At 46.0% G+C, this 21101-nt stretch overlaps 1 protein-coding gene across 2 annotated transcripts in view; it reads right to left on the bottom strand.

Moving 5' to 3' along the window:
* The window catches only part of ARID1B (AT rich interactive domain 1B (SWI1-like)), a 533326-nt gene that overhangs the window by 35270 nt on the left and 476955 nt on the right, over positions 1–21101 (bottom strand). For both annotated transcript variants that reach the window (XM_006868451.1, XM_006868450.1), the window contains one exon: positions 11276–11421. In XM_006868451.1, the coding sequence (XP_006868513.1) occupies positions 11276–11421 (146 nt within the window). The remainder of the gene's footprint in view (positions 1–11275; positions 11422–21101) is intronic.

Below are 21101 nucleotides of genomic sequence, written 5' to 3'. Positions count from 1 at the left end.
TGGTATCGTAGTGGTTACAAATCAGGCTGCTAACCTCACAGTCAGCAGTTCGAAACTACCAGCTGTTCTGCAAGAGAAAGATGAGGCTTTCTGCTCCCGTAAAGATTTACAGCCTCAGAAACCCTGTACAGAGTTGCTATGAGTCAGAACCGACTCCATGGCACATAACAACAACAACAACAAGTTTGAGAGAGTCGCTGACAAGTAGAAATACATCAAATGTTTAAATTGGTCATCAAGTTTTGAAAGCAAATCTTGGTGAATTGTAAGTTTGTTTTTTACACAAAGCTAAGAACCATAGGATTTAGTACCTTCTTAATTTACTAACTTCACATAATGGATACTTGGCAAAATCATCTAACATTTTATACGGTTGCATTCAAAGACCTTATCTATCACATATAGGCCTGTCTATAGCAAGGGAACGGAATCGGTGAATGATTTCAGAGGAAGTAATGGGAAAAAAGCTTCAGGAGAAAAGGGCTGCTAGTGATTTGGTGGTGGGCTGCACCCTTCAGCTGGTACAGCCCCTATATGCCCTGGGAGACAGCCCCTGGCTCCCGGCAAAACCCCAGCTCTATCTCAGGACTCAGATACATAGGCTACTCTGCCAGGCATTACGAGGAAAAGACGCAATTTAACATGAACAGTGGATTCAGGCACATTCTTGGTATAGATTAAGAGTTCCGATGGTACAGTGCTTAAGCACTCAGCTGCTAATGGAAAGGTTGATAGTTTAATCCCCGCAGTCACTCTATGAGGGATGATGTGGTAGTCGGTTTCTGTGAAGATTTACAGATTTGGAGACCCTATGGGACAGTCCTACCCTGACCTATGCAGTTGCTATGAACTAGAATAGATTCAAGGACCGTGGCTTTGGTTTGGTTTACTGGTATCCCAGGAGCCTGGTGGCACAGCGGTTAAAGCATGCAGCTGCTAACTAAAAGTTTGTAAAGATTTAGTCTGGGGCAGTTTTCCTTTGTCCAATGGTGTAGCACCGCAGGATAAGGCTGCAAAAGCGGTTTGAACCTCAAAGTTGGCGGTTCAAACTTACCAGCTGCTCCTTGGAAACCTTATACAGGCTTGCTATGAATCGGAACCGATTCAACGGCACTTAACAACCACAGCATAAGGTCGCTCAGTGTTGGCATCGAGTCCATACCAACGAGTTTGGTTTCGGATTTCATTGGGTGTAGGACCAGGCAATATTTCCTTATGTTACACAAACGGTGGAATCCTGAATGTGGCGCTGTGGGTTAACGTGCCAGACTGTAAAGTCAGTTTGAACTGCAAGGTCGGTGGTTCAAGCTCACCAGCTGCTCCTTGAAAACCCTATGCAGGGTCGCCATGGGTCGGAAACAACTCAACGGCACTTAACACCACCACCACCACCACAAAAGGTCACCACAACTCAACAACAACTAACAGCAATTGCAAATACGAACAAACATTTTCTGGTAGAAAACAAAACAAAACATGGGTTTAGGCTTCTTGTCAGAGGAAAAATGAGGCAACCGGAGGGAGTCTGTATAGAGACTAGCAGCTGAGTTTCAACAGCCCCACTGTGGAAGACCACCTGCAGAAACCACGAGCTGCCGGGACATCACCACAGATGAGTGAGCTGGGAGCCGGAAGCAGAGGGGGACAAGACAGTTGAGAGCTATGAGTCTATGAATGAGTGGAAATGGAGACCCTTGCCGTTTCAAAACAAATCAAACAGGATGCATTCTACACTGCAAATCAGTGCTGGCTCGACTGCACAAGGCACATGTACTGGAGTGTGCCAGGAAGGCAAAACACCACAAAAAAATAGACGCTTTAAAAAAGCCTCCACAGATTGCCCACTACAGAATGATTATTGCACATATTCATGTATTACTATGTTTTAGAAAATAATTAGTTTTAATTACAGCAGGGAGAGAGTGAGCTGGGCTCTGGCGAATAAGCTGGCAAGCTTTGTGGTGCTAATTTGCTAATATCTTTAGTATCACTGCAGGTTGAGACCATAGGTCCTGCCAAACCCTCCTCACCCTCCCTGCGCCGGCGTTTGCATGGGTACTGCCTCTGAAATGTCTGTGTTTCCACGGCATGCTGGCGGGTTTCTCCAGGCCCATGTGCAGCCCAGGCGGTCCTTAAAGTCATCGCAACACACACAAATCATAATTGAGATGTTTTTCTTTTCCCCCCCTCAAATTACTTTCAATACTTAGATTTGAAGAACTGGAACAAAAAGGTTTTTCAAGTGATGCAGCTGCAGAGAGAAATCTATTGGGATCAGCTAAAAATGCGGTTATTTTTGTGAATGTGTGAAACCTCAAAAAGGCAGCTGAGAGAGATTACACCAAGAAGACCGCCTTGTTCAAAGGAACGGTTGTGCTGTGTGGTTTTATCTCTGGGGTCTAGCAAGATGGGAATTAGCAAATCTGTACACGAAGAAACACTCTTTTTAAAGGACCAGAAGGAAGGAGAAAGTAGGACAAGTGTGAAAGCGGGACTTCCTGATGAAATGCACGTCCTTGGTTCACAGTGCTGATTCCAGAGAACGTGGCACAGGAATGCCCACGAGGCCTCTGGAGTCCTGCTTCTCCCTCACCATCCTGACAGTGAGCCAGGAAACCAGCTGTCATTGAGCAGATTGGGACTACTCATGGTGACCCCATGTGTGTCAGAGCCAACTGCACTTCATAAGGTTCCTAACAGCTGATTTTTCAGAAGCCGACCACCAGACCTTTCTTCGGCGGAACCTCTAGGTAAATTTGAATCACCAACCTTTCCATTAGTAGCTGAGCATTTAGCCGTTTGCACCAATGAAGGGTTCCCAGTATTTGTAATACATTGTACTGATCAATTTTGGAAAATATGAGTAGTAAGATCCCACTTCATACAGCCCACCCCATACTTCACTGTCTAAAAAGGCAATTTTCCCACCATAAACACCGATATGTATGGTGGTTATCAGGGATAATGAGTTTGAGAATTAAACTATGATTAACAGAAGCATTTATTGGGGGGGGGGGGGGGGGCTTCAAAAAGTTCATGGAAAACTTGAATGAAAAGTTAATGCAATGTTTCCATGAATCTTTTGAAACCCCTCATTGTATGCTGGTTTGAAATCCCCCAAATATCTCCAGTCTCCATTCTGTATGCATTTTGGGTATGCATATATAAGAACTGTTCAAAGTGGGTTGCTTTGTTGTTTTGACAGAAAACAGAATTTAGAGTAACTGTTTTATTTAGTACTCCTGACTTACAGTGGAGATTTTCTTTTACTAAATGAATCTTCAGGTCTGTCCTTCGACTGTCTCCTGTGATGCAATGCTTCTTTTTGCCTTCTTCCCAGAATCCTCAGTGAATCACTGCAAAGAGTCATAATCCTCCCAGGGCAATGGGACCCTAGGGGCACTTTCTCCCCTTTCCCAGAAGAGAAAGACCACCAAGACGACAAGGCTGTGTTCAATGTTTCCTCCACCCTGACATCCTCCTCTTCCCCTGTGCAAAGTCAGACAGAAAAAGAGGGCGTAGAAACCTGGGATGGCAGCGTGAAGTCCTATAAATACGTTTTAAGTCCCGACCCTGGGCTTGCCCACTGCAATTTACTGGCGAAGAGATTTCTGAGAGTAAGTGTAGGTCAAAGTCCTAAGGAAGTGACTGCACCCCAGATTTAATATATTCAAGAGAACATCGGGAATGTCGGGCCTGAGCAGAAGTGAATTTACACACCGATTCTGACTCACTCTCCCCAGCCCCGGCCTTTGCTCTGGCCATCCTGTGAACGGTTTTCTTGCGACAAGCCTACAGAGCTGTTTCCAGAAGATGGTAAGGAAGGATTGAAGACAGATAGCTCTTTCTCTTCCACGGGAAGTAACATAACATACCATGCTGAAGAACATGTGTAGATGTCAACACCTGTTTGCATAGGTGGTAAACAAAGTCTACTGAGAACACAGTATTCACAAGGGTATGAGGAAACCTTAGAAGACAGAGGTGTCTCTCTGGATCAGCAAGGCCCTGGAGGAGCCCCTTGCTACCTGCTCCTCCCCTCCATCAGCAGTGTGGGGAGGGGCTTGGGGACAACGTGTAGTAATCTCCATCACTGTCCTCGCCCCTCCAGCTAACCTAGCACATAAGCAACCGGAAATACAGTCTGCTTGCTCTGTAGAGCTGGCTCTAACCTTCTTCTAACCAGACTGATGCTTCCAGCAAAGACCACCTGCTGACCGTCTGAAACTGCTGACAGACTCGGGGTAACCTCGGGATACATTTTCACACAGGCTAAGAGGTTTCCTTGTCACAGTCACCAAGTCCTTTGTGTGTGAATGACCTAAAACCATTAGATTAAAGCAAACACACAAACAACACAACCACCTTTATAAACTATTTAACAAGGTACAAGCGCCCCCAGATTTCCCTTGTGAAAGAGTCGTGAGGCAGAAAGCACTTGTCCCTCTGCTTTTGAAATTCTCTAGTGAACAGATAATGCCACACAGTTCTGTAAAAGACCACAGAGCTAAAGTACTTTTAACTAGTAGGTTTCAAACAGCAACATGTATATAAGAAGGACTTGAACTGTTTGTTAACACAAATCTCTGGACCCAAGCTCAGAAATGCTCAGGGGGAGCTAAAAATCTGTGTTTGAACAAGTGTCTCCAGTGTGAACAGTGGAGGAGGTGTGGATATGGGACCAGGAGGGTCCTTTTTCTCTGTTAAGGGGCTATGGGAGCTGGTCTATGCTATATTGGTAGGACTTCTGGGACTAAGCAGTGCCATACGAGCAGGAAGATTCCCTACTAGCATCTGAATGGGGCTCTGTCCAGGAGGCAGGTGTGATTGTTCATTTACTATCTGTAGGTGAAAGTGAGGGAAAAGCCCACGTTTTGTAGTGTTACTTATGTGGTAACCAGATGAGGACCACAGATGGAAGGTATCATTGTTGGACTTTCTATTTCTATTTTAAGATGATAGTTTATTCAAAGACGAGTACATGGAAAATGAATATATTATAAAATGGCTTACAACCTAACCCAACACACCACTGGAGAGTTGATTCTGACTCTTAGAGATGCCACAGGACAGAGCAGAACTGCTCTGTAGGGTTTCGGAGGCTGCAGATCGTTAAAGCAGACCGTCTCTTCTTTCTCCCAGAGGAGTTGGTGGTTTTGAACTGCCAACCTTGAGATTAGCAGCCCAATACTTAACCCACAGCACCATCAGGGCACCTTCAAAACTTAACATAAATGAAACTGAGTAGTAGCCAATCTGTCTGGGTGGGTCTGATGAAAGGAGATGTGGATAGGACTCTGTGGTACAGTAGTTAATAACTGTTATCAGGACTGATTGTGAGGGTTGGAAATGTAAAGGCAGACATTTTGTAGCAAAAGGAGAGTGATTAATTTTGCAGTCTAGGAGCGGAGGGCCCTGGGACTATCAAGGGAGAAGAGCGGAGTGTGGGACCCTACCCAGAGAAACAGTGGTGCCAGAGATGGAGGCAGAGATGATGATGTGGAGAGATGGAGTGGCTGGGGACTCTAGACCCAGAGAGGGAGAGAAGCTGTGTGCTGACAACCGCTGGGGGCAGGCTTGCAGGGTATATACCCTTTGGTTGGTTGATGATGCATGGAGGGGATTGTAACCATGGCAATGAAATATGATAGAATGAATGTAAAGGTAATATTCCCCCATGTAAACTATCACAGAATTCACAATAAAACATTAAAATACAACAACAAACTCAACATAAATGAGTAAAATCAAATTGGCCACATACCTGTTGTGTGAATATTTAATAGTAACTCGTTCTCTCTGTAGTATTAAATGATTCTAACCTTTTAACTCAAAGACAACAACAAACTTCCTTTAGAGGGAAAAACACAACCTCCCACCCCTTGGCACTTCCCATGAAGAGGAAGAGTGGGTACATCCACGCTTACATGGGCATTACTGAAATGATCGCTTACTCACTGAAACAGGAGGCTTTGCTGGGCCCTGGGCACTGTCTACAACACTCGGGTTTGAACTCAGCAAAGACAGTGCTGGAATGGCAGTGACCTGAGCTGCTCACGGAGGTCCCCCTGGCCAACACGTGCATCGCCTCCCTTTCTTCCCGGGTGCAATTTGATGGAGAACATGTGTGGTCTGTCTCACTGTTAAGTTTCTCTCCAGGGGCCCAGCCCACGTAGACTGTGGGGGGTACATTAAGCCAAGTCACAGGGGGTCTCTTGACCAGACATCTCACCAGAAGCTGTACCCCAGCTCCTTCAGACCACTTCCCTATCAGTGGAACGGTATGATCACCGCTTCATTGTCACCAATCCCTGGCAGCTTGGGACGATGGCTTTCAGATAGCGTTTCACTTAAAAACATTGGAATATAACCATGTAAGTGTGTTGAGGAAAATTTGATAAATGTTGAAATTATGAAAACTTCAATATTTCAAATCACACAATGCAATAAAAAAAAAGTCTACCACTATCCCGTACAAATGACTGTGAGGATAAATGGCCTTTCATTGAACCGATTTCCTTGTATGCAATAACGAGTAGCAGAAGTATCTGAATAATAATAATAATAATAAACATAAAAAATCTCTCCCTGTGAATATCTATTAAGCGGGTTATTCCTTAGGAACACATCCATCTTCCCAGGGAAGGGCACTGGGCCATCTGTTTACTGTGGGTTATTTTTGCGGCTCTGGGGTCCAAAAGAAAAGGAGTAACAGGAGTGCTGCTAGGAGAAGGTGAAATGTGCTGGGCAGTTTCAGTGCTCTGAGGGAACTGTACTTCAGCAAGCCACACAACACATGGAACATCACAACGCAAACAGGCACAACCCACTGCCAGGCACAGTGCAGTGAAAGAAGAGATGCCTTCTAGCTGACAGAGGGCCGGAGAGTCCCCACTTTGTATCTCAATGCCAAACACCCACTTACTGTGGTGAAGGACTGCTTAATCGGGCAGGGCTGTTACTAACTTAAAAACCTTCACTTCAGTATTCATTCCTGTTTGTTCTCTTTTACAAAACTCTGAAGAGAGGTAATCAAGGATTGTTGGGCCTAACACTCAGTAGGATGGGTACAAACCAAGGGCTTTGAACCAGTTTGTACTGGTTCGGTCCTGGCCTGTGTAGCAAAATTAGAATGGACCCGAATTTGTCAAGTGTGGGCCTACTAGGGTGATAGCCAAATGAGGAACAGTTACAGGTAGAAGCCCAGGAATGTGAGCTCTGAGGCCTAGTGCACCCTTTTAGGCCAGCTCTGGGGTGAGCCACACACACGCAGAGTGGAGTGGCCCGCAGTCATCTCTGAGTGAGACACTGCTAGCTGATCTGGCTGCTGTACCACACGCACGGTGCCCTGGAGACTAAGTTTCTAGCAGGGCACCGACTTGCAATTGTTTCCCATACTGGTTAATGTTCTGGTTCACCCACATTTTACCAGTTCTGATCTGTTCTGGTTTTACTTAGTTGGCTATGACTGAACTGGGAAGAACTGGTTTGAGGCCCTGCTCAAGTAGATCATTTCATTGTCTGTTCTCAACATGATGAGGGAGGAGGGGGCCGCTGGAACAGACTCTGATGGGGGAAAGGCAGCAGCAGGTAAGGTAAAAACAGTAACAAGGGAGAACCAAACTGCTAATACCGCAATGTTTCTCTAACACATCGTGAAGCATTGTAAACACCCAGGTGGGTCAGCCAAGCTCAATAGTGATGACAGGGGAGAATCCTACCACAAAGCACACCTACTCCCCGAGGGTCTGATATAAAGTAACAGGTGGTGCAAATACACAGCATGCTCTCCTTTGAAAAGCAATGCTTACGTCCGCAGGTAGTTAGGGAACCGGAAGAGGGGCTCTAAGATCATCTGCAAAGTTTTAGACATTGATGCTTCCCAGAAATTGACAGAATTCTCTTTAGAAAGTATTTGTAGATGATAAAGTAGGTTGAAAAAATGATGGCTTTAAAATAATCAACTCTTTTAAACTGTTTACCATGTCTCAAATTGCGTTCCCTGCCAATGCCTCTAAGAGGTTTAGCAGCTCTGTGGTGCTCTCCCATGATGTGATCTGATGTGATAAAACAATAAAAGGGTTAAGGGTGAGATTGTTATTAAGTGCTGTCCGGTGATTCTGACGCATAGCACCCCTGTTTCCGAGGAGCAGTTGGAGGATTTGAATTGCTGATCTTGAGGTTAGTAGTCCAGTGCTTACCCTACAGAGCCACACCAGGACTCTCTTAATCCCACCAGGACCCTGACTATGCTGGAGATTCTGAGGGTGTGACATGCAATAACTTTGATCTTATACAAGAGACAAGAGACAAGGAGAGAGACTTGGACAGAAAGAGAGGGACCCACTACCAGCAAGAAGGAAAAGCCGGAATGGAGTGTATCCTTTGGAGCTGGGTGCCTGTCCTGCAAAGCTCCTAGATTCAGGAAAAGATGTAGGTGACCACATGGACTCTCCACGGAATGCTGGGATTACAGATGCTGAAAGGAATCAAGGATCTTTCCCCAGAGATGGTACTCTGATTTCAGACTTTTAGCCTTCTAAACTGAGAGAGAATACATTTCTGTTTGTTAAAGGCACCCACTCTTGACACTTCTGTTATATCAGCACTAGATAACTTAAGACAGAATTTGGTACCAGGAGAGTGGGGTGCTGCCCTATCAGATAACTAAAATGTGGAAGTGTTTTTGGAATTGGATAATGAGCTGAGACTGAAAGAGTACTAAACAGCTAATAGTAAAAGCCTAGATTGCCTAAAAGAACTGTATGACAGTTGAGGTTTTGTGTCACCTTGGCTGGACCAGAATCCACAGTGGTTTAGCAGTTAAGATGTAGTTATCACCTCCATGATGAGATCTAATATAATACAATCAAACCCATGATGGGATTTGATGGGATCAGTCTGATCTGATGTAATTACCCTATGAGTTGACAAGGTAACTTGATGAGGTCAGATGCAATCTACAAGATTAGGTTGTATCTGTTGTGAGATATCCAAGAAGGGAGCAGAGCTCAGAGGGACCTACTCCCATCAAGACAGAAGAGCCGGGAGTAGAGTGTGTCCCTGGACCTGGCGTTCCTGCGCTGAGAGGCTCTTGGAACCAGTGGAAGACCGATGCCAAGACACATGGAGCTCTCCAAGGAAGACTGGGCTCACAGATGGTGAAACAAGGCCCTTTCCCTAGAGCTGACAAAGAGAAAGCCTGTCCTTAGAGCCGGCACTCTGAAATGGGGACTTTTAGCCTCCTCTCTGAGAGAGAACACATTTCTGTTTGCTAAAGGCATACACTTTCGGTATTTCTCTTATTGTTGTTGTTGTTAGGTGCCATCGAGTTTCTGTTATCATAGCAGTAAATAACCAAGATACCATTGTTGTTGTTAAGTGCCATTGAGTCACTTCCGACTCATAGTGACCCTGTATAGGGTTTCTGAGGAGCTGCTGGTGGGTTTGAACCACCCACCTTACAGGTGGCAGTGCATTGTTTATTATCCTACAGCACCACACCAAGACTCCATATCTAAGACACTGTTCATTAATAAAAGACAATGCCATATAATTGTTCATAGAGACTTAAGATGCAACTACTTCCATGTATGTATTTAAAGGTCTTTTCCTACCTAAATGAATAGAAGTATTTCAAGCCCCAAGGGATGGCTAATGTTACATGTCAACTTGGCTAGGGCACGATGCTCTGTGGTTGCTGCGGGTGAGTCAGTTCCAGCTCATAGCTACTCTGTCCAGAGTTTCTGAGGGCTGGCTGGTGGGTTTGAACTGCCACCTTGTAGTCCACATCGACCTTGTGGTCTAATGCTTACCCTACAGTGCCACACAGACATTAAGTAATCAGCTTCCACTTTGTGATGTGATGGGAGCAGCCAACTAGTTGGAAGGGGTGTTTCCTTGGGATGTGGCCTGCATCCAATTTATATGGATGCTCTGGCAAAATCTGAGCTCTTTCTTGATCCTACATTTATCTCATCATCCCCTGACATCTAGCTTTTGGGAGGAGTCAGCAGTCTGCCACCTGACTAGAGATTCTGGGTGTACCAGTCCCTGTAACTTTGTGATTCAGAAAAAACCTAGAGCCTACTGCCTGACCCCTGGATTTGGGACTTACCATGCTCTACAACTGTGAGAGACATTTCTCTCGAATAAGTTTCTCTCTCTCTCTCCTATCTCTCTCTCTCTCTCTCTCTCTCTCTATATATATATATATATGTGTGTGTGTGTAAATATCATATATATTTCTACCACTGGTCTGTCAATTTGTCATACAGAGGTGGCTTGTGTGTTGTGTGGCAAATCTGTAAAAGACCTCTTTAAAATGTTAAAGAGCAAAGACGTCAGTTTGAGGACTAAGGTGCACCTGACCCAAGCCATGGTGTTTTTAATCGCCTCAGGGGCGTGTGAAACTTAGCCAATGACTAGAGAAGACTGAAGAAGAATCACGACATATGACTTATGATGTCAGTAAAGAATACTGAAAGTAACACAGACTGCCAGAAGAACAAACCAATCTGTCCTGAAAGAAGTACAGTCAGAATATGCCCTAGAAGCGAGGCTGGCAAGGCTCTGTCTCTCGTTCTTTGACATGCTGTCAGGAGGGTCAGTCCCTGGAGAAGGACACTGGGTCACTGGAAATGGGCCAGACCCACAATGAGAAGGGCTGACACAACAGTAGCAAATGTCACAGCAATTGTGACGGTGGCACAGGACGGGCAGGTGTTTCGTTCTGCTGTAGCTATGGGTTGGAAGTGACTTGACGGAACCTAACACCAACAACTATATATATTTTTATTTATATACTTCACTAGTTTTGCTGCTCTGAGATATCCTCCCCTTGTTGTGACCTTCAGTCATTTCCTCTGAATTTTAATGGTTTATCTCCACTGCGGAGGGGCCGGTGGGGACTGAGGGTCCAAGGCCCATGGCCCCTGAACAAACAGACAAGTAGAGAACATTTCAATATTCCTAATAAAGCCCAAAGATGTGTAGATATTGAGTAAATAATCTCCAACAACACTTGCAATATGTCTGTCTATGCAACATAAAAACACAGACTGAATAAAAACAGGTTACATCAAATGCAGTAAGCTTTCCAGGTCTTACAACACTTCAATAGATTGCACCGGTTCCCAAGATGCAGAAATGCAGTCTGTTTCTCTCTTTCATCCAGCGACCTGGCCCAGGAGAGTGGGGTGAGTCTGCACCTTCCCTGGTGAGAACCTGTAAGGAGAATGGGGAAGACAGGGCGGCCTTGGGAGGCACAGGTTACCTGAGGAACTGTTGACCATGTTGGATGCCATGCTGTAGGGCGGGGCCTGCGTGTTCATCAGTCCCGAGCTGTTGTTCATTGGCTGGCTGTAGGGAGAGCTGGATGTCATCACTCCACTCTGATTCATGCCGGGAAAACTGCCCTGCCTGTGGGGAGAGAAGGTACAGGCATCCGTCTACAGACCGCGCACATTGACCAGCAGCAATGCCCCTGCTCGTCGTTCTAGAACCTTCCTGGATGCAAGGGGCAGACCTTCTACTTCTCCTGTTTGCTGAGAAGAACCTCATTTCCCAGAGAGAGAGGCTGAACTCTATTGCTAGGTAGTTATTTAATACAGGAGTTAAACATCCCAGAATACTTTAAGTTCCACAAATCACATTTTTCATCATGCCGGTGGTCCTGGGGTAGTGTTTTCATGAAGGAACAAAGGAAGAGGGGAGCTTGAAGGAAGAACAGGAATTACAAAAGCAAGCATAGTTCATTTTCTCACGTTTAAGAAGACCTAACTCTTTATTAAACTTTTGTAGCATCCTCCTGTCAAAAGACACAAATCAAGACAGAAGTGACTAATGGGTGCTGTGGAATGCTATCTGACGGTTTTTTTTTTTTTCCCCATGAACCTAAAATTTCTGATATGAGAAGCAGAAAAGAAAGCATTCCCCAAAAGCCACTGAATCACATTACTTAACGTTTTCAAATCAGGTACCCTAAAAACATATAGCCGACTTCCAGATTTGAAATGTTCCTTCCAGGCAGAGTAAGACATCAGAGTTCCACTTACTCAGGGAGGGCTTTTCTGTCAGAGGAGACAGAGGGGAGCCGAGATTCGCAATGTTCCTAAAACCCTACGAGATGCCCTCAAATGCCCTCTCCCAGTTTGTTCGTTCTGAGGGCGGAAGCTCATAAAGTAGCCGTATGTAAGTGTCCAGTTAGCTTTGTCCTCCGTACTGTGAAAGACACACTTCTCCCTGCTCTGGGGAGACGTAAAGGGTAGGTAGGCTTTGATCTGAAGGAGACAGCTGTCACACAATGTCATTTCTGTAACCTCTGGTAATGAGGCTGGGGACGGGAAGGAGACTTAACTACACAGTGGTCTAATTCTCCCCGGGAAAGTCACAAAGCAGAAAGAAAGATAATGACACCGAGGTAAAAACCGTCAAAGACTTTGGTGCTGTTGGGCCGCTTTTCTTATGTAAACAGTATACACCTTTGGAAAACCTCTCAGAGTTTTGGCTAGTGATGTTTTCTCTTAGGGGTTAAGCTAATGCGAGAGGGAACAATCCAGAGCTAGTTGGCTAATATATTTGTTACAGATGATGACACTGTTAAAAGACTGATGTATGACAACAACACCAAAATTGACTTCAACAACAACAAAAAGATGAACAGAAATCATGAAAAAACAAAATAAAAACAATCTACTATTCATTTTGTATCGTTCTATGTTCAGTGGCCTTAAATTTCTGGTATGGAGATCAAGTTCAAATCGAAGTATCAAAGGTCTGCATATTATTTTATTTCGTTTAAGTCAAAATGATTCAGCACCAAAGAACGCTCAACGGTGGCCTGGAAGGAACATTCTTAGAAGGCGGACGGTAATGATGGGAGGGAAGCTCTGGGAAAAATCAGTTACTTCAGCCTTCAGCCTAAGTGTCAGTTCCCCAGTCCTCACAGGGCAACTACAGATTCATGTTACAACACCCACCACATTTGACTAAGACTGATGCTGAGGTCATTCAAGGGCATCAGATTAACCTCTAAGCCATCAAGTTCCTGTAAACGTGCAACGCCGCGGCTAGAAACATGTTCCTGTATGGTGAGTGTCTTGGCACTGACCCAGGCATCCTGGGATCCCTTCTGAGGTGTTTCTGTTCACATAGCAATTTAGCATTTATGAAATGGTTTTACAAGAAAGTAAGAGGCATGTTCGGAGCAGAGAAACCTGAGCCTTAATTAGGACCAGCTTGCTGCCCGCCCGATGCCGCTTCCATGCACCTGCTCTGAGAAGGCGTTTGTGTGCTCACACAGTGCCCAGGCCTGCCCTGCCTCTGGTAGGTGTGCCAGCTCCCCAGGAGGGTTCTGAGCTAACCATGCGGTGGCTCCACAGGCCTTGCATATGATTGCTGATGTTGATAAGTGCCACCGAGTCAGTGTAACTCACAATAGCCCAGTACAGGGTTTCTGAGGAGCACCTGGTGGGTTTGAACTGCTGACCCTGTGGTTAGTGGTCCAGTGTTTATCCTACAGCACCACACCCAGGACTCGGATACAGACTAGGAAAGCCCTACCAGAGAATCGAATGGACAGATTATTTCCATGGTAGGAAAAGGGGCTGCAGTCTCAATTGCCCCCCTTTGAGTTTTGCACAAAGAGTAAGTATCGCAGCTCTGCAGGCACACCATAAGGTGGAAAAGAGAACCAGGGTATCAAACCCACCAGGTCAAAGGATTTGACTCCAAAGGTCCTATTCAGCATTCCCCTATGGTTTTTCCCAAGCCAGTCACCATAAGGTGATGAAGGTGAATATTACTGAGGCTTATCCACTGGCCCTGAACTCATTACAGGCATATAAAACTCAAAGATCCTGGGGTACAGTGGTCTTCAACTGAACCACACCCCCAGCTATGAAAGTCTGCGTATACAACTGGCTGTCAGGGGAGCTCTATTCTGGTCTTCACTCTGCCACTGGCCATACAGTCTGCTGTCTCTGGGGGTCCTGAAGCAAGTCACTTCTGCTCCTGGAGTTTTGGTTTTTACCTCAACACAAGGAGTGGCTGAAATGCCATGCCGGGCATGATTTCTAGACATGTCACCATTAAGTTTTAAAATTCACCATAGAAAGGTATGCAAAATTATGTACTCATATGAATAAAGCCACAGAGGGTTAAGTAACCTGTCTGAAGGCACACAGCTATTAAACAGCAGGATGTGAATTCCCCAAATCTGCTTTCAGTCCAGGATACTACACTTCTTTTCCCATGATCACTCAGACAAAGTACGATGGCTTTGGGCAGTGCTACCCGAGGCACCTGTCTGTATGTCGGAGGCTGAGTACTGACTGGGAGTGAGCTGGGCTCAACATCCTGCTTGGGCTTCCTGGAGGGAAGTAGGCAGAGGAGCGAGCGTGGCCATGGTGGAGGAATAAGAGGCTGGACACCTGCTTCAGGAAGTTTTCCCTGCAGGTAGTGAAGCAGCAGGAAGGGACATCTGAAGCAAGAGATGTCTGAATGAGGAAGAACTATCCTCCAACTTTCCCATCATCAGTGAAAAAATTCTGTTCCTTAATTACTCCTTACAAGCCACTGTGAAGACTATCAAGTAACCGAGCACAACCAAGGTGGGCAGTGGTGCCACCACCATCATCTCCGTCGGCTTTCCAGGCACTCTGGTGCATTTTGGAAGTTGAGACAATTTGCTTTCTGGAAGGAACCTGAGATGGCCAGGTCTCTGCTCAACCCGAGCTCTAAGAGGTTCAGCTTGGCCTGCTGATAGTTTCTGAGAAACCACACACAACACAGGACCACAGCAACCTCCACTGGGGGCCTCAAGGCCGAGTCCCCTTTGCAAGTTGGCAGCTTCCCCCGCTCACTGACCACTAAGCCCCTTTCTGACAATGGTAGTATTTGGAACGCTCCAGATGGCGTCAGGGAGGCAAAGATGTCCACTACCAGCCATTCTCTGTCCACTGCCAGCCATTCTCTTTCTTCAAATAGAAACAGAACAAAAACAAGCAAGGGGGTTCGATAAGATGGGGTAAACATCTGAACCACACAACCTACTGAAATACGTTTGTACCTGGAAAGGCAGGGGACCACCTTGATCTCTGGCTCAGTGAGTCCTGGAGCTATCGCCTCTAAGGGCCCACAGGTGGAGGCGGTTTTTGATACAATTGACTGTTGTCCTGATTCCACATGGCTGTGTCAATGAATAAATGCCCAGCAGCATCCATACTGAGTCCTGGTGTGATGCTGTGGATTCACGCTGGACTGCAAGGTCAGTGTGAACCACAAGGTCGACAGTTCAAACTCACCAGCCACTCCTCAGAAATCCTACACAGGGTCGCTAAGAATTGGAACTGATTACGGCACTTAACAACAACAACTAGCATTCATATTAAAAGTACCATGGACTGCCAAAGAACAAACCAATCTGTGTTAGAAAAAGTACAGCTAGAACGTTCCTTAGAAACCAGGATGGTCAGACTTCGTCTCTCATGCTTCAGACACATTATCAGAAGGGACCAGTCCCTGGAGACGGATATCATGTTTGGTAAAGTGGAGGGTGGGAGAAATAGAGGAAGACCCCCAACGAGATGGATTGGCACAGTGGCAGCAGCAATGGGTTCAAGTGTGGGAACAATTGTGAGGTTGGCACAGGACTGGATGGTAAACACGTTCTGCTGTGCACAGGGTCGCTCTGAGTTGGTACTGACTCAATAGCGCCTAACAACAGCAGTAGCCAGCAGCAGCATCTTGGGTAATTTGGTGAACATTTTAGAAAAATGTTGCAAGCTGACACACTGCTAAGGTGGACACTGGGCATCACAAACCCAAGGACACTGACCACACCACGTCCACAACATGCAGCATATCTCTGTCACATGTCAGAATACGAAGTGGGGTCTGTCACTAACACACTGACCTACAGAACAATAGAAGAGCTAAATACGTCCACATAAAACACCTTCCGTAAGAACGGATCCTATTGTTCAGCTGGGACGAGATGTGTTTAGAATATGCCCTTCCAGGACAAAAACCAGGGCATTAGAACGAGAGTCACTCAGAAGTGGGGTGCGAACGCATTTCCCTAAAGGTTGCCTCATGCCTGCTTCTCAGGCTACACACAAACCGTATTTTATAGATTTCTCTCGAACTCGCTTTGGGGATTTCACAAGCACTACACATTCATCCGTCAACACAGGGCTGGCTTTGGGTAAAATAAAGAAAGAAACAGAAGCAAACATCAATTTTAAAATTACTGTTTGTAAGGGTCCCTGTGTGTGTGTTGAAAGGATTTCGGCTACAATTTGAATGTATCGGCTAAAAAACATTAGCATGAAATCCTATGGAGTAACTCACACATTTCTAAATATCTTGCTTAATTTTAAAGTCAAGCACAAGAAATTTGATAACAAAGTGCCTGTATGATCTTGGTAGAGTGGGTTAAGCACTGGGCTACTCACTTCAAACCCACCAGCCTAGCCATTCCTTGCAAGAAAGATGAGGCTGTCTCCTCCCATAAAGGTTTACAGTCTCGGAGAGGCCATGGGGGCAGTTCTACTCTTCCTATAAGGTCGCTCTGAGTTGAGACTGATTGGATGGATGGTCGGGGGGATAATCTTGGAACTTTAATGAAGAACAGGTACGCCTTATTGTTTTAACAATTGGCAGTTTCTTTTTCCCTCAGTGATAGACGGAGACAAGTGAGAACGCATCTGGAAACGGAATGGGCTTTCGGATACTGCTCTGTGGAGAAGGGGATGACCAGCCACAGGATGCTCAGGGAGTCCCAGGGGCACAGGTACAGGGAGCGAGGGTCCACTCTGAAGATCTCTATCGGGGGCCCTGCAAATACCATTCCTGAGTAACGTTCAAAATGAACTTGTTGGCAATGCTTCATGGGACGCCGAGCAAAACAGCCAAATGGCATTTCTTTCTCGATGGGGACAGTCAATTAGATGCTGCTGTTTGAGGTACTGATGTCGCTGTTGTTATGTGCCATCAGGTTGTTTCAGATTCATAGCGACCCTGTATAGGGTTTCTAAGGAGCGGCTGGTGAGTTTGAACCACCGACCTTGTGGTTCAGACAGTCCATCACTTTGTCACAAAGAACCACACCAGGACTCCAATTCATAGGTTAAAAAACATTAGCATGAAGTCCTACGGAAGTACTCACACATGTCTAAGTATCTTGCTTAAACACAGTAAATCAGGAGAAACTGCTTACTGACAACACTGAAACTGGGGCAGGCTACCAAGGAAACCTGCCAGTTCTCAGAACCAGGGACCCAGAACCTTGACATGCCCTGATTCCAGCAGAGTTCACTCGCACACGTGTGACTTCATTTTCTTGGAGCTCAAATCATGTATAAAACGTCACACAGAAGGCCCAAGTTGAAACGTTTGATGGGCAGACTATTGCCTCCTGTTTGTACCAGCAACCCAGCTGAATCTCTTCCTGGTCAGTCTAGGCTCTCCTAAACGAATCCTTACTTGATGAGGAGAAAATAAGATCTCTCCCCAACACGATAAAATCAACACTGAACACAAAACTTCCCAAACGCTGGTCCATTTCTGTTGTGACTGATGTATCATCTTGCATGTAACAACTACTCCTCCATCAGCATCATGGTGGCAGAATCATGTAAGAATCTCAACACGCCATTGGCTCTGGCTAGGAATCTGGCCCAGGAAGGTAAAGTGGCATTTTTATTATTAAATCATAGACAAAGAATAAACCTAAGTACCACTTACTTAGAAGGGTGTTGTTATTGTTAAGTGCCATTGAGTCAATTCTGACTCATAAAACCCTGTTAGAGTTTCCAACGAGTAGTCGGTGGGTTTGAACTACTGACCTCACAGTAATCCAGTGCTTATCCCTATTGCACCATACCACAAAGGGTAGATGCCTATAAAAATGCATAACCAGGTACTATTTAATAAAACAAAACAAAAACACAACTCCAACCTTTACACATAGACGGAATATGTTATAGACAAGTAAACTGCCATCTAAAATCTCTCTCATTCTCTTGACAGTTAACAGTCCTCTGGGGGCTTTCAAACAGGTGTGGGGGGAAGGAAGAGCACAAGAATCCATTGTGACTTGAGTTGATTCCATCAAGTAAGCAGACAGGTGTGTGGCATACAAAATTGCAGCCATACTGGGTGAGCATGCGACAGGGGACATGCCCTGGTCTAGGGGACCCCCTGAACATGGCGTGAATTCCCTCTCCGAGGTCACACGAGAATGAATTAGGCGAAGGGAGAGGGCAGTCAGACAGCAGTCACGAGGGACTTGGCCGAAAGTAGGTGGATGTGGTGAGAAATCAGGTGGGGTGAGGTGGAGAGGGGAGGACAGGGTCAGACTGTGCAAACCACATGGTTCTAGGTGATTTTGTCTTTATCCAAATAGAGTTAGGAAGAGCCCAAGTTGTTAGGCCGCAGGAATGGATGGCATGGAGAGACGTGCATTTTGTCAGGTAAGTGGTAGGCCTTGGAACAAGGTGGTGGGAAGCCACAGAAAGAGCTGAGGGCTACCTAGCAATGAGACTTCATTTAGAACAGGGGTGGGAAACGTCCAACCTGCAGGCCATCCATCTAAGGCTTGCGAAATTATTTGGTCTGGCCCTGCCAAGGCCACCGCAGTTCCAGCCATCACACTATTATTAAATGCTATTGAGTCAACAATTTTGACTCATAGCAAACCTGTACAGGGTTTCTGAAGAACTACTGGTGGGTTTGAATTGCCAACCTGTGGTTTGCAGTCCAGTGATGATCCTACAGCACCACAGCAGGGGTATTAGCCGTCACACTAGAGGTAAGTTAATGAAATGCTTGACCATATATAGCAGACTAATTTTTAAGCTGACCATTTGGTATGGCTCACAAGTGATATTATAAATATCCAATTGGCCACTGGCAGAAAAAAGGTTCCCCACCCCAATCTGGAAGAACAGGTGGTATTGAGGTGTCTCTGAGAAGCCTGCCTCCATAAGCGGAAACAGAATATCTGTCCATCACTGGAAGAGACAGCCCAGAGGAGCTCATGAGCTTGGTTTCAGACAGGTTGAGTCTGATGTGTCCTGGAGGTAACCAGGAGAGGCAGGTCCCTTGGGCAGCTGGGTACGCAAGTCTAGAGAGTCATTTAATTCAGTTATTCCTCCTTAAGTAGGGAGGGATCTTTTATAACAGCTCTCAGGCAGAGAGCCAGCCGGTCTTCTCGAAGATCGCCCCTTGCTGGTGAACATGCTGGGCTCTCTTTTCGAGGCAGCCTGATCAGTATGAGAAAGCGTAACCGTGTCCAACCCCAACAGAACTGACCATCATTTTCTAGCTATATAACCCCCATACCCTTTGGTAACTAATACACAAAAACTGGTTTTAAAGTTTCTTCCTACGTTTAAGAACGGTCAAAGGGGACTGTTATTTCCTAACACTGGAAGAGACCCTGCCAACAGAGGAGCAGCAGTAAGTGGTCTAGGAGGTCCTCAAGAACGGTGACCTCTAGCGACGCCCCTTCACTCTGGAGGAGGAGTTGGTCTAGCAGGCTTCTGGGCCAACCTTTCGCCACCTTTCCCCAAGAGCTGTTTCTCTACCCAGTTTTCTCAGTGATGCTTTTCCACCCTGGGTTTCAGACACATTTCTGGCTTCAGAAAACATCTCCCCTTTTCTCCGAGGGTCCCAACCTGTTGGCAGCTCTACTTCTGGCAAACTCTCCTAGAATAGCACCTGTGGTGCAATTTCAAGAGTCACTTCCTCCTCTCACCGCAATGCAGGGACCCGCTTTTACTTCCCAAGGCGGCTGGCTGAGCCTCACTCTCACTCAAAGCCACCGCAAGAACAGAGAGAGCGCAAGGGTTGTGAAGTGAGAGACTTTCTTGCCAGGGTGTGAAGACGATGCGAGAAGACAATTCTGTCAGGCTGGTAGAATGTGGGTAATTGATAACGAAGAATGTTGCCTTTGTTCTCAACGATGATGCTGGTTTGTTAAGCCTAGTCTGTTAAGATGTGCTTTTTCCTGGAAAACACACAAAATGAAGAGTACGCAATTCAGAGACTCTGCTCGTGGCCCTTTCTCGCGATGTCCAGCTGCCTTGGTGCAGGTGTGGGAGGCAGCCAGAGGGGCCAGCAGTGCACTTGTGCCCCACCGGGCCCTTAGGAGGTGCTCTGGAGCCTGTGGGTTCTCGAATCCAGCACCACTTGGGTCTCTGGCTCTAGTACCAATGAGACCCACAGTGCCTCATGAAAAGAAACATTGCCACTCATGATCTCTCAAAAAGAAACTTTCCCTCTATAAACACTGCTCAAAGTCCTTTACTTGTAAAGTTTACTTTAAAAGTGAACGGATAGTGAGGGTGATTCTGCTCAAGGATAGGAATAGTCTCTTCTCTTCCTTGGCACATGCCTTTCCCGGAAGGTGTTACATACCCCTTGTCATGCAGTCAATTCTGACTCACAGCAAGTCTACAGGACAGAGGAGAACTGAGGCATAGGGCTTCCCAGGCTGTAAATCTTGACAGGAGCAGGTAAGCCTCATCATTCTCCTGTGGAGTGGCTGGTGGGTTCGAACCGCTGACCTTTCAGCTAGCAGTTCAATGCCTGATCTGCAGATCCAGGGCTCCTTAAGGTGGCACAACGGAGCATGAACTGATAGCTTGAAAATGGCATTGTGGTTTAAAACAAAACCCAATCTCCTGGCATTGAGTCAGTTTTGACTCACAGTGACTGATCCTGCAGGACAAAGGGAACCGCAGCTCAAGGTTTCCAAGGCTGCTAATCTTTATGGAAGCAGACGGACTCATCTTTCTCCCACAAAATAGTTGGTGGGTTTGAACTGTTGACCTTTCAGGTAGCAAGCAGTCCGGTGCATTAACCCACCGGGCCACACCACAACTCCCCATGGCTACTTAGTTAGGTACCAGAGCAGAGCAAGGGGAGTTTGGCATGGGGACAACAAGTCTTGGGCAGTGAGTGCATGTTGGCTTGACAGATAGTGAGGTGCTAACAACAGACATGATGAATCTGCTGAGCGGTATTTTGGAGTGAGATTATTACGAATTGGGCTGCAAACCGCAAGGTCAGCAGTTAGAAACTACCAGCTGTTC

This window comes from Chrysochloris asiatica, unplaced genomic scaffold, assembly GCF_000296735.1.
Source record: "Chrysochloris asiatica unplaced genomic scaffold, ChrAsi1.0 scaffold00117, whole genome shotgun sequence".
Classification (NCBI taxonomy): Eukaryota; Metazoa; Chordata; class Mammalia; order Afrosoricida; family Chrysochloridae; genus Chrysochloris; species Chrysochloris asiatica.
This window is presented reverse-complemented; position numbering and strand designations above follow the sequence as displayed.